This window comes from Gopherus flavomarginatus, chromosome 2, assembly GCF_025201925.1.
Source record: "Gopherus flavomarginatus isolate rGopFla2 chromosome 2, rGopFla2.mat.asm, whole genome shotgun sequence".
NCBI classification, from domain to species: Eukaryota; Metazoa; Chordata; order Testudines; family Testudinidae; genus Gopherus; species Gopherus flavomarginatus.
In genome coordinates this window covers 297,841,898-297,855,895 of record NC_066618.1, presented here as the reverse complement: position 1 = coordinate 297,855,895, position 13,998 = coordinate 297,841,898, and the positions used below count along the sequence as shown (strand labels likewise).

Below are 13,998 nucleotides of genomic sequence, written 5' to 3'. Positions count from 1 at the left end.
GGCCAAACTGGACAGTCTCTACGGAACAGGATAAATGGACACAGATCAGACATTAGGAATGGCAATATACAAAAACCTGTAGGAGAACACTTCAGCCTCCCTGGTCACACAATAGCAGATCTTAAGGTAGCCATCCTGCAGAAAAAAAACTTCAGGACCAGACTTCAAAGAGAAACTGCTGAGCTTCAGTTCATCTGCAAATTTGACAACATCAGCTCAGGATTAAACAAAGATTGTGAATGGCTTGCCAACTACAAAACCAGTTTGTCCTCCCTTGGTTTTCACACCTCAACTGCTAGAAGAGGGCCTCATTCTCCCTGACTGAGCTAACTTTGTTATCTCTAGCCTGCTTCCTGCATGCATACATATACACCTGCCCCTGGAAATTTCCACTACATGCATCCAATGAAGTGGGTATTCACCTACGAAAGCTCATGCTCCAAAACGTCTGTTAGTCTGTAAGGTGCCACAGGATTCTTTGCTGCTTTTACAGATCCAGACTAACACGGCTACCCCTCTGATACTGCACACATCTTGGGCACCCTGCACAAATTGTTCCACTGGAAACTGGCCACGCTATGCTACTCAATTCACAACTGCAAATGGGATCAGATTAGGGACAAAGGCAAGGCTGACATTAAGCATTTTGTTTCCCTGAGCTGGGAAGTGCCCGCCCCACTGGCAAAACTGCTGCTGGCCACTACTTATACCAAGAGCCTTCCCTCAATCAATGGGAAGCCTTCTGGAACCAGTCTGAGAAGCTAGCATGTTGGCTGACAAACACACAGGCTCCATCTAGTTTCACACTGGCTTGGTGGTGACATGGATCTGTGGGCTGCCTTTGTCTCATTTTAAATCATACTCTCCCCCTTTGCCAGTGAAGGTGCCTTTTGAAGCCTGGAAGCAATATCAGCATCACTTAGTTCCCTGGATGAAGAGTCGGCACAAGGAGAGGTGACAAAAGCTCAAGCATCCCCATTAATTTCTATGGCAGGATGCACTGAGCTGGCTTTGTCAGCTTCCCCCATGACTGCGTCTGTCTGTCCACTTGTCTCTTGCCTTGTACTTAGATGGTCAGCTCATTGGGGCAAGGATTGTCTTTTGGTCCTGTCTTGGTTTGTACAGCACCTAGCACAATGGGATCCTGGTCCCTGGCTGGGACTCGTAAAAAAATAATTAAAAGATCCATTTCCACAAAGCTGAGACAACTGCATATTTCAAAACTGCTCGCAGCTCGCACTGGGCCGTGTTCGCTTTTGCTATAGAAAATCCTCTACAACCCAAGACATAAAAGAAGGAGACAACATACCAAAGAGAATGAAGCCATGTGCCACCTACTGGTTTTGCATTAGGGTTGGTCTGCACTCAGGCTGAGGATGATTTCCAGCTTGGGCAGACATAGGCCTGATCCAGCCAACATCGTAGTGGAGCTGCAGCTGCACAGCTGGCGGGAAGGGCTATCTGCCCCAAGCACAGTCCCACTCAGTACCCTGTCTACTTACCTGGGCTGCTGCAGCTACACTGCTGTTCTCAGCATGCTAGCATGCATGGGTCTACCTGAGCTGGAAATTACACCTTCAGCTAGAGTGTACATGTACCCTTAGACAGGCTGCCTGTAGCGACACTGTCACCTGGACTAGCTCTCAGGCTCTGGGGGCTGCTCAGAGCACCACCCAGAAGCCTCTAGATGCTGCATGCAATGGTCCCCCCATCGCTTGGCCTCAGAGCAATTTCATTGTTAGTTTTGATAGGCATCAAGCCATCCTGTCATCACTGTTACATACCAGTCTATGGAAGATGTCCGTCACCTTCACCTGGGAGAAGTTGGGAGATTTTATTTCTGGTCTCTGATTCGTTTTGGCTAAGAGTAAAAGAAAAAAACAAAGACGTTCCATTGTTGCATGAATAAACCAGCAGCTGTTGCTCATGTATGTATCCAGTGGCCAGGCAGACTCAGCCTCTCATGCTGACCATTCCTTGTACCTCCCCATCTGTCTGCTTCCGTTTGTTGCCTCTTGCCTTATGCTCAGATTATAAGATCTTTGGGGCAGGCACTATCTTTTTAATCTGTGTTTGCAGAGCACGTAGACAATGGGGATCTGGTCCCCAACTCGTCTCCTAGGTGCTATGGTAACACATGATTAGTAGTGTCAGGACAGCAACAGTGTATTCATTAGAAAAAGCCCAACCCTGCTCAGGTGACAGACCAACGTAACAGGCCCAGACTCCCAGCTGGTGTAAGTCAGCCTAGCTCCATTTAAGTCAATGGAGCCAGGCCAGATTACTCAATCTGATGGCTTGGCCCACAATTTGCATCACCACATAACTGCACTTCAGGAAATTGCTGCATAATACCAGAACGTATTAAACAAACCACCTGATCTGGGTGTGTCTGGGTCTAATCCTAATGCTGCCACCAGCTTGCTGTGTGATCCTGGGCAAATCATGTCCCTTCTTCATGCTGCAGTTCCCCTCCCCCTTTGTAAAATACTTTCCATATCCACTTAGGGGGTGGGGTAGATGGAAGAAATGTAGCTTAATGTTGATGAAGTGAATCAAATTTCTTGGATTAATAGTGCCACAAAAATACTAATTGTCCTCTCATCCCTCAGAATGGAGGAAAGGGCTAGGCTTTTACATCCTGTCCGTCACTGGGGTCTGAGACAAAATTGCAACTTTAGAACATTATCAATGAGCAACAATTCTCCCAACATGGTTCCTGCAAGCGCACATGCCAATTTAGTTTGAGAGGGGATAATTTAGCACAGAAAAGGACTCGCATAAGAACATAAGAATGACCCACACTGGGTCAGACCAAAGGTCCATCCAGCCCAGTATCCTGTCTACCGATGTGGCCAATGCCAGGTGCCCCAGAGGGAGTGAACCTAACAGGCAAAGATCAAGTGATCTCTCTCCTGGCATCCATCTCCACTCTCGGACAAACAGAGTCTAGGGACACCATTCCTTTCTCATCCTGGCTAATAGCCATTAATGGACTTAACCTCCATGAATTTATCCAGTTCTCTTTTAAACCCTGTTATAGGGACTAAGGGAGGAGGAGCCTGAAGGATCAAAGACACAGGAAGACAGTCAATAGTGCTTCCAACGCCTCAAATGACACTTACGATGAATGTCGGAAGCATCTCCAGTTTCGAAGAAGTCTTCCTCGTGATCGATTTCTGAGTATTTGCTAAGCGAGCGCTTGTGAGCGAAGGAGAGGACCTCCTGGAGGATGTCCATCTTCCTCAGGATTTTACACAGGCTATGGATCCTCATGGCTTCTTCGTGTTGCATGATAGCTTTTTTCAAATGAGCCTTGCCTATAAAGTACAAATGCCATAACACACCCATCATTGACAGGACAGATAATTCATGCAGGACTATGTTCCCTCCAAGCCACTAGCAGATCAGCAGAAAGCAGTCCCAGTAACTTCACTGCTACTTTTGGCAAGCTAGCTCGATCAAAGCTAAGTCAGGAGGGCCTACAACAGCTGCAACCACAGCTAACAAATACAGCACAGACCTGCCCAAACATGAAGTGCTCCATCTTGAGCTGAGTGGAGGTAGCACCAATCATGGACATGCAGGCCTCACTTCTAGGTCTCACAGGACTCGTCGTGCTCAGTGGGCCTGAGCAATGACATGGAGTTTTCAATTCAGTTCTTTATTGGTATAGGGTTCCCCCTCTGCCCCCACGCAGGGCTATTGCTCAGCCCAACATGGGTTTAGGTACGATTTAGGACGTGTCATTTAAAATCTGCTGTAGCCAAACAAGTTACTGGGCTCTTTACAGGAGTAACTGTGTGGGCTTTAGAAGCTTGAATTATATACAGGTCAGACTAGGTCCCGAACTCCCTTCTGGCCTTAAACTGAATTTATAAAACACAGATGCAGAGTCAGGAAGCTACCTGTGGCCAGTGATAAACCACGGAATAAACACTCTTTTGCTGACAATCTTATGGTAGTTCCAGTTTAAAGACACATGATGTGAACATAGTCCAGTAAATTCCTCTGGATTTACACAGGTGTAAGAGATCAGAACCTGACATACCAGGTTCTATGCTATAAATATGTTTCTCAGAAGTGAATATTTGTGCCGTAGGATGTTGAAAAGGCAAGTATTGTTAGGCCCTACTAGGAGAAAAATTCATTACAATAAGTATTTTTCATTTTCTGTCCAAGAGATCAATCTATATTAAAATACACACCACTATTTGGAATTCTTGGACACTGGAGTGAACTTGGTTTTGTAAGTGCTATGATGGACTTCCTGCTTTTTCCTATCATGTACAGAAACACACAGGGATGGTCTGTCTGGATTTGGTGATCAAAGGATTACTCAAAAGATAATAGCAATTAAGAAATATACAAGCCCAGGCATGTCCTGAAAAGTTCTCAGATAATTATGTTGCTTTCTAATTAATCTTAACATTGGGACAGAATCTCCCTCCACTCCCCAGAGAACATTAAGTCATGTTCTAGAACTAAAGTTAACCATCTCAGCTGGCACTTCTGCCTCCAATATTACTTAGTTGCAGATGAAGGTGTGCTGACTGCTGCTGACAAGGTGGTATAACATCTTACATGGTTGGTCTAAAAATCAATGGTTTTCAATCTTTTTTCGATTGCATACCCCTACAAAATTTAAAATGCAAGATATGGACCCATTTGGAAATCTTATACATAGTCTGCAGAACCCCAAGAGTCCGCGGACCACAGGTTTAAAACCACTGGTCTAAATGTATTGAAGTTACAACCCAATGAGCCACAGAGGAGGCAAGGAAGACTGCTCTTTTGTGAGAAAGAAAAGAGGGACCTTTCTGTGGATATGTTTAAATTTAACCTCTGCATCCTGGGAATATACAAGAGCAGAGACTGGTGTCTACACTTTCCATTTTTTCTAAGAATTAACAGGGCCATCTTGTCGTCTCGGTAGAGAAGAGCAATAGAGCCAGATTCCCAGCTGGTGTAAATTAACATAGCTCCAGTGAAATCAATGGAACCACACACCAATTTACATGAGCTGTGGATCTGGCCCCCTAAATCTTAGCAAGATGTCATTTGGAATAGCCGGCTTGTGAAGGTGTGTTGGGAACACTTAAGGATTCTCATCTTTCTCACTAGTACAATTATGATAATATCTAAACTTTCTTGCTTAGAACATTTCAAAACTAAACTAGGCAAAGCAGCTAGTAGGGAACAATCCAGCCTTGGGCTGAAGATGAATTTATCCCCAGTAGGTCTTTGTCTCTTGATTTTTCATGCTTTCTAAATCATAGAAGTCTTAGATGCACAATGACACAAAAGTGGGGGGCTGGGGGGGAGGCAAAGCAGATATGACAAACTAGAGCTTAAGACCCAAGTTTTCTATTGTTCCAGTTGCTTCAGAGACAGCTGTTAGAATAAAAAAAACAAACATTGCTGAAAAAGCAAGTGGATAATTTCTTTGCCTTTTTTTGACAATCAGTATCACAGGGAGGAAAAGATAGGAATTATGGTTCCCCCACCACCACAAAGTATCCTCCTGTGATCAGATTGATAACCTGAAAGCCAGGCGTCAACCTGCATTTGAAACTTTCAGTAAATCCAAGCAGATGTCTCTTAACTGCCTCAGGTTATGTTAAATGACTCTGAAAGCACCACAGAGCATTGATGTGTTAAGAGCCATATTCACTAGCTTTTTAAAGACAACTAGGTACCTGGGTCTCTTTCTGAAACTGAATTATAAGCCAACATAGCAGAACTTTTTTATATATACTTTCGATAGATAACACTGGTGTTTACTTTTAAGCATTTTTTCTATTTACATTTTCAGTTCTGGGACGTTACGGGAGGAGTCAGACAATTAATTATTAAATAGTAGCAGCGATGGCATGGTGTTTACCAGAGCTAGCTTTTACCACTTTGGGAAAAACTAGTTTGTCCCACTTAAGACGTTTTCTATGTTGAAAACTGTTTCATTAATGCATACTACATTACACTTGGAATACTACATAATGAAAACTAATTGTGGTTACATAAGGAGGTAGATCCAGACATTAAATTTAGGATTGTATGAATAAAAAATAAAACTCTGGTGGGCATAATACTAATATATAAAATTGCTGATCAGAATGTCTATACATTTTGGTCTGGTATTGTATAACTTCTCTGAGGACAAGTCGTGACTCATTTCAGTTTTCAATATTTATATAACAAAAGTCAAACACATTCAATTATATGAAAAAATAATGGAGTTGTAGGCTTTTAGCATTGAGCAATCAGAAGCATGCCCAGTCATAGACCAGCAGTCCAGGTCCATTTGGCCATCCTGCAGCAAGAGACAAATTCCAATGCAACAGAGAGATTAAGCCAATTCCCAAATTCTGAATTGATGTATACAAAGTTTTGAAAAAAGATTTTTTTCTGTGATTGCTGAACACTGATGCAATTGCACCATGAATTCTATGAAGTTGGATGGAATATCAATATTCTTCAGATTTTTTTTTTAAATCTGTGACAGGTTTTTTTTCCTTGATAGTGGACAAAAACATTGATTTGGAGCTGTAAATATGGCAAAAATTGGGATTTTTTTGCCTTGCGATTTCTGCACTGGTGATAATGTAGATTTTTCCAGGTTTATGTCAAGGCTGAGGCTTGAGAAAAGGTTCGTGGTCATATGGATGGTGTGAAGGATGTCAGTTTCAGATGGAGCCTTGAGGAGACAGTCGTCCAAGTATGGAAAGATGACAATGTCCTTTTTATATAGAGAGGCAGTGATTACTGCAACAACCTTAGAGAATACATGAGGGGCTGTCGACAGTCTGAAGGGCAGGACTTTGTACTGATAGTGGTCGGTTCCCATAATGAAGTCTGTGGGCAGGATGTATTGTGAAATAAAGTACATGCCTTGGAGGTCAAAGGCCGAGAATCAATCCCCCTGTTCCAGTTCTGGGATAACAGTGGAGAGCGTAACCATCTTGCAGCATTGCAGTTTGAAGAATTTGTTTAGGTTTCAAAAGGTCTAGGATTGGTCTCGATCCACCAGATTTCTCAAGGACCAGAAAGTAATGAAAGTAAAAACTCTTCCCTCTGCGTTGGGGTGGAACTGGTTCTATGGCTCCCAATCTACAGATGATTTCTCTTTTCTCCTAAGATGGGTCCATGAGAAGTGTCCCTGAAAAGGGACAGGGAGGGAGGACATATCTGCCCCGAAGATCTCCAGAACCGACTTATCTGAGGTAATTAGCTACCATGATGGAAAAAAAGGGGGTAGCAGGTCGCCAAATTGGTGGGATGTCAAAAGTGGTTGATATGACTGGAGCAGAGGAAGGCTTCTCAGGGCCTCATCCACATCTTCAAAATTGTTGTTTGGTTAGAAGTGTGAGAGAAATATCTCTCAGGGAGTCATATGTCTGCATTTGTAAGTGGTTTCTGGCAATGTTGCTGGGTATCGTATTGCCACTCTGAGGTATAACATTGGTCGGGGTTATGGAGGAAGTAGATAGTTCCCAGACATCTCTTTGGTGCTGGAGAGTAAATACTGAGAGTGTGAAGAGTTGCCGGGAATCCTTAAGGGAGTGCAGGGAGTCATCCAAACACTCTGCAAATAATTTGGGGCCAAATTCTATTGTAATTTGTACCTCTTTAGGAAAGCCCAAGAAGTGCAGCCATGACACCAGCCTCATAGCAGCAGCAGTTTCTATGAATCAGGCAGTGGCGTCCGCAGAGTCTAAACAGGTTTGCAGAGCTTTACGGGCTAAGAGGTATTCCACAGAGATGAGCTCTTGGAGTTGTCCCAGTTTTTCATCAACAAGGTCTTGGCAGAGTTCCCATATTTTAGAGTAGTTAATGTCACACTTAGCCATGAGAGCCTTGTAATTGGATGTGCGAAACTGGAGAGTAGCGGATGAATAAGCTTTACATCCGAACAGGTCCAGCCGCTTCCAGTCTCTAACATGGTGGATAGGTCAAGATTGGTATTTTTCTTCATGGCATTGACAACCATGGAATTCTGAGTGTAGTGAGTAAAAAGAAATTCCAAGTCCTTGGCAGGACCATAGTATTTTTTGTCCATCCACTTTCAAGTCAATGGAATGGACACTGGGGTTGCCAGAGTACTTCTGCAGGATCGAGAAGGGCCTGATTGATAGAGAGAGCTATTTTGGAGGATGACAATATGTGCAGGATGTTGAGCAGCTTATGTTGTTGTCATAAACAGATAGCTAAGGGTTAACATCTCTTTCACCTGGAAATAAGTATCTGAAGCACCTGACCAGAGGACCAATCAGGAAACAGGATTTTTTCAACTCTGGGTGGAGGGTTTTTTGTGTGACAGTCCTTTGTTCTGGGTCTTCTGCCTGACTCTCTCTCGGCTATGAGGGGGTTTCTATTTCCTGCTTTCTAATCTTCTGTATCCTAGTTGTAAGTACAGAGATCATAAAAACAATAGGGGTTATTGGTTTTTTTCTTTTGTATTTACATGTCTATAATTGCTGGAGTGCTTTGAATTGTATTCTTTTTGAATAAGGCTGTTTATTCATTATTCTTTTAAGCAAATGACCCTGTATTTGTCACCTTAATGCAGAGAGACCATTTTTATGTATTTTTCTTTCTTTTTATATAAAGCTTTCTTTTAAGATCTGTTGGGAGTTTTTCTTTAGTGGGGAACTCCAGGGAATTGAGTCTGCAGCTCACCAGGGAATTGGTGGGAGGAAGAAGTCAGAGGGAAATCTGTGTGTGTTAGATTTACAAGCCTGACTTTGCATTCCCTCTGGGTGAAGAGGGAAGTGCTTGTGTTTCCAGGACTGGAAATAGAGAGGGTGGACTCCCTCTGTTTAGATTCACGGAGTTTGCTTCTGTGTATCTCTCCAGGAACACCTGGAGGGGGGGAAGGGAAAAGGTTTATTTCCCTTTGTTGTGAGACAAGGGATTTGGGTCTTGGGGTCCCCAGGGAAGGTTTTTGGGGGGACCAGAGTGCCCCAAAACACACTAATTTTTTGGGTGGTGGCAGCTTTACCAGGTCCAAGCTGGTAACTAAGCTTGGAGGTTTTCATGCTAACCTCCATATTTTGGACGCTAAGGTCCAAATCTGGGACTAGGTTATGACATGAGTGGCAGTGGTGAGATAGATACAATCCAGAAGCCAGTAGGAATATTATATTTTTCTTTTCTCTGCTAGGGGCTTTTTAGCAGAGAGAAACAGTTTGGTTTTAAAAGGGAACCAGAGAGAATTTTTTTCTCTGCTCTCTCTGGCAGTTGTGGCTTGCATATTAAGCAAGAAACCATTAAGGAGCTGTTACGGGTCTTCTGTCACACAATAGCACTCCCATTAGGAGTCAAATACCAGCACTATATACATGCAAATAAAGTGGTTTTTCTGGTTTACTTTACATTGAAAACATTAGCTAGAGAAAGAAAGGGAAAAAGGCACTGTTGCTAGGCAGACCCCAGGAGGCAACAGAGAACCTGAAGTTCAGACAACAAACACTGGAGGGCACCCCAACACAAGAAAACAGGAACCATGCCTTCCAATACAAAAATGGAGGCCGAAGAAAAAATCAAAGAAGCTGAACACAGGCGACAACTGGAAAAAAGACAAAAAGAGGTGGAGCTGCAAGAAAAGGAAGAAAGCATCAGACTGGCAGCCTACAAAAGAGAACAAGCAGCCAAAGAGGCAGCCCACAAAAGAAAACTAGAAGAAGAAGAGGCGGCCCACAGAAGGAAACAAGAAGAAGAGGCGGCCCACAGAAGGAAACAAGAAGAAGAGGCAGCCCACAAAAGACAGATAGAACTCCAGAGGGAGGCACACCGCCAGACCCCTGGAATTAGAAAAGGCTAAGCAACAGACTCCAGCCAATCCTAACAACCCTTCGCCAATTATGGTTCCACATCACAGGAAATTTCCCACCTACAAGGCAGGTAATGACACCAAGGCCTTCTTGGAAAATTTTGAAAGAGCCTGTCTTGGGTACAGCATCCCTGAAGACCAGTACATGGTAGAATTGAGGCCACAGCTCAGTGGACCTTTAGCAGAGGTGGCAGCTGAACTGCCTAAGCAGCAAATGAACGACTATAAACTTTTTCAAACCAAGGCCAGATACAGATTGGGGATAACCCCGGATCATGCCCGTCGGCGTTTCAGAACCCAAAAGTGGAAACCAGATGTGTCATTTCCCAAACACGCCTACTACGTTGGGAAAAATTATGAGGCCTGGATATCAGGACACAATGTTAAAACCTTGGAAGAACTGCACCTCCTCATACAAACGGAGCAGTTCTTGGATGGTGTTCCTGAGGACATCACACGGTACATACAAGATGGAAAACCCAAAAATCTCGCTGAGGCGGGGGAGATTGGAGCCAGATGGATGGAAGTGGCAGAAAGCAAGAAAGCTTCTGTCAAGGGGAACGATTACCTCAGAGGGCACACCGACCATAAACCCTACAACCGAGGACAGCCAAAGACCCCACATACAACCCAAGTAAAGCCACAGACGCCCTATTCTTCCACCTCACCAGTCTCCAGTAACTCACCTCGGCCCAGTGATCCATCAGATGGAAGATGCTTTAAGTGTAATGAACTGGGACATATCAAGGCCAACTGTCCAAAGAACGCCATCCGAGTGCAGTTCATTACACCACCATCACACAAAAGATCCCCAGGCCCAGTTGCCTCTCAAATACCCTTGGAGCGAAGGGAAAATTTGAGAGTGGGCGGAAAGAAGGTTACTGCGTGGAGAGACAAGGGGGCACAAGTGTCAGCTATCCACCAATCCTTCGTAGACCCCAAATTCATCAACCCAAAGGCCAAAGTGACAATTTACCCCTTCATGTCACAAGCTGTAGACTTGCCTACAGCTGAACTGCCTGTCCAGTACAAAGGCTGGTCAGGAATGTGGACTTTTGCAGTCTATGACAATTATCCTATCCCCATGCTACTGGGGGAAGACTTGGCCAACCAGGTGAAGCGGGCCAAGCGAGTGGGAATGGTTACACGTAGCCAAACCAGGCAAGGGATTTGGGTCTTGGGGTCCCCAGGGAAGGTTTTTGGGGGGACCAGAGTGCCCCAAAACACACTAATTTTTTGGGTGGTGGCAGCTTTACCAGGTCCAATCTGGTAACTAAGCTTGGAGGTTTTCATGCTAACCCCCATATTTTGGACGCTAAGGTCCAAATCTGGGACTAGGTTATAACAGTTGTTCATCCTTCCCCTCCTCTAAAGGAATCTGAAGAGTATCTGCAAGCCTGCAAAACAATTTCTGAAAGTGTCTGGAGTCATCAGCTGCAGTAGGAGATGGAGACCTGATAGCCTCATTAGGAGGAGAAGAGGAGCAGCAGTGGAATTTCCTTCTCCTGCTCTTCTTCCTCCTCCAGTATGGGAAGAGGCGAGAGACCAATGAAGAAGGGGAAGGCCTTCAGATCTGGTCTGTGGAAGGGTTCCCAAACTGTTCTCCATATATGGCCCAAAGATCCCAGTATGGCCAAGTTTAAGGGAGTAGCACATGGGGTTGCATCCATACCGGTCCATACCAGGGGCCTAGTCCAATGGTGGACTGCCTGTAAAGTATAGAAGAGGCCTTGTGAGATTATCTCGAGTGGGACTTAGTTCTCCTCCTCTTCTACATCACTAGGGAAGGCAGGTGCCATCCTCGGTGAACGGTGATGTGATTCTGGCAATGAGGATGGCAGTGGATGTAGGTCATGTTCAAGTAGTGGGGGGACTCAGGCACCTCAGAGACAAACAGGTCTTTGAGATGTCAAAACTCCTGTGGAGGAGGGAAGAGCATTGTTGACACAGCTGATGGGGTTGAAGACTTTCCTGGTGCTGAGGACTTAGTTGGTGCTGAAAAGGATGTTGGCGCTAGTAGGGTTGTCGGTGCTGACAATTCTGTTGGTGCTGTGAGGCTTGGAGTAGGTCTGGCTGGCACTGGTTTCAGAGGTCTTGCATCTCAGTCTTTAATACCCAGAGACAGTGCCGAGGGCTGCAAATTTGCTGGTTGACATCAGTACAAGACGTTCCAGGTCCCACCTATGTCCCCTCTCTGATGATGTTGCGGCAACTGACCTTGCTGGGGATGGAGCTGTGTCAGGCGGCATCTCAATGAGTGACAATGGAGCCCGTTTCCTCAGGTCAGAATGGGGAGGAGACTACTTTCTTTTGGAAGGACACAGAGAATGGGTCAGTACACCACCTAGTGGAGTGTGAGGGCCATGGAGAGGAAATGTCTGGGCTGGGTTCCAAAGCTGGACACAGTGATTTCTCCATGAAAAGAAATCACAAGCCGAATGTGCCAGTCTTTTCTGGCCCTGGCAGTGATCACATTTTTGTGGGATGTATCCCTTCCCCAGGGAGCAAATGTACTGCAGGTGACCATCAGTTACTGGAAAGGCATTCTGGCAGGACATGCCCCTCCTGAATCCAGGAGTGCCGGGCATGAGGGTGAGGGAAAATCTCCTCAGTCGGAAAGGGCAGGAAGCGGGAAATGAAAACCTAAACTACGAACTAACGAGGTGGTTAAAGAGGCGGAGAGATTTTTTTTTTTTTAATTGGGAGTTCAGAAGTGTGGAAGTGGAAATAGGGATAAAGGGAATTTTGACACAGACATCTTAGTTTTCAACAGAATCGAGCAAGAGTCAAGCTAATTCCAACTCTAATAATGCGAGACTTTAAGGTAGGGCCTGGGCGAGTGGGAAAACTGTAAGAGATGCTTTTTGACTTTGTGTTAGATAAGAATGGAACGCAGACTGTAGCAGGAACTATTGAGAAAAGTAAGACATCAGGAAGGAATATGTATAAACAAGATGTGGCTGTTGATCATTATTGTATGCAACAAAAGGTATAAATGCTTGCCCTAACTGTTTATCTGGAGGAGACCTGCCTCGGGAGGGGGAAACCCTATCCGTGCGCTCTCTCCCACTTGCAATTGCTTGAGAACAAACACTGCCTCTGACTTGCTGCAAACAACCGAAGAGCGAAGACTGCATTTTCTTCCACAGAAGGAAAGAACTAACAAACTGCAAACAACAAGTAAGGCATTATCAATGGTAAAGGAGAAGCTGGTCTGGGCCAGAATCCACAGCAGAGCCTAAGGCAGTGGAGAAGGAACTGGGGGGCAGTTGGAACCCACAGTGCCACACACACACACACACACACACACACACACCCTGTTCACAGCATGAGACAGAGGAGATGCCCATGTGCAGTCCAACAGTCACGGCTAATGAAGATCTCCAAAGCCGGGTGCAGGGGGTGCTGCCGCACACACAGTGGAACACCTATAGTGACATCACTTAGAGAAGAACCATGACTCTTCCTCCTGGATGTCTTTAGCTGACCTGGACCTGGCTGTCTTTTGAGGTTCTTGGCAATGACAGTGGAGTATTATCAGTACCTTCATCCTCACAGTCCGAGTCTAATATTTATGTGCATTTAATCAAAGTCATTGGTCCAGTGTCTGTTCTTTCCACTGCATTTTGCAAAATGTTTCCTCATGCAGTCTGCCTACCTGATCATCTTCTCTTTGCCATTTCTGCATTTAAGAAACACTGACATCTTCATAACTTTCTCAAAATAGCCATGAATTGGGTCAGGTGGTGGTCCACTTTTGCTCAAGTTGAAATATTTTGACTTGAGTTCCTGTACTGAATTCAGCTGCATGCCAGCAGCCACATCAAAAGACAGTACTAGGCTTGACAGTTAGTTGCAGTTTACCTTAAACTAAAGTGTTGGAATCTGGGAATTCCCCCTTCTTTGTTTAGCTTTGAAAAATTACATGTTTATTTACCAAACAAAGGGAATTCCCAGATTCGAGTTTCAGTTTGAGTAGCCAAGTTTTAGGCTGAGGATTTTATGGGTCTTATTTCTTTTCTTTTCATTAAAATTAAACAGACCACATTACTGCGAAATCATCATCAATTCAATTGCTAAATATTTTTAGTAATGAGCATTAGTATATTCTAATAATAATTTTATTTTTTCCAGTATGATACCAGCATCCTGTCCTAAATTCGTTTTTC

General features: G+C 44.5%; 1 protein-coding gene across 4 annotated transcripts in view; it reads right to left on the bottom strand.

Annotated features, from left to right (window-relative positions):
* The window catches only part of RHPN1 (rhophilin Rho GTPase binding protein 1), a 974,759-nt gene that overhangs the window by 920,904 nt on the left and 39,857 nt on the right, over positions 1-13,998 (bottom strand). For all 4 annotated transcript variants that reach the window (XR_007772628.1, XM_050940897.1, XM_050940898.1 and 1 more), the window contains 2 exons: positions 3,126-3,320; positions 1,785-1,861 (listed from right to left, as the gene is read on the bottom strand). Coding sequence is in view for 3 of the 4 variants with exons in the window: in XM_050940897.1 (XP_050796854.1) it covers positions 1,785-1,861; positions 3,126-3,320 (272 nt within the window). In the remaining variant the exon portion in view is untranslated. The remainder of the gene's footprint in view (positions 1-1,784; positions 1,862-3,125; positions 3,321-13,998) is intronic.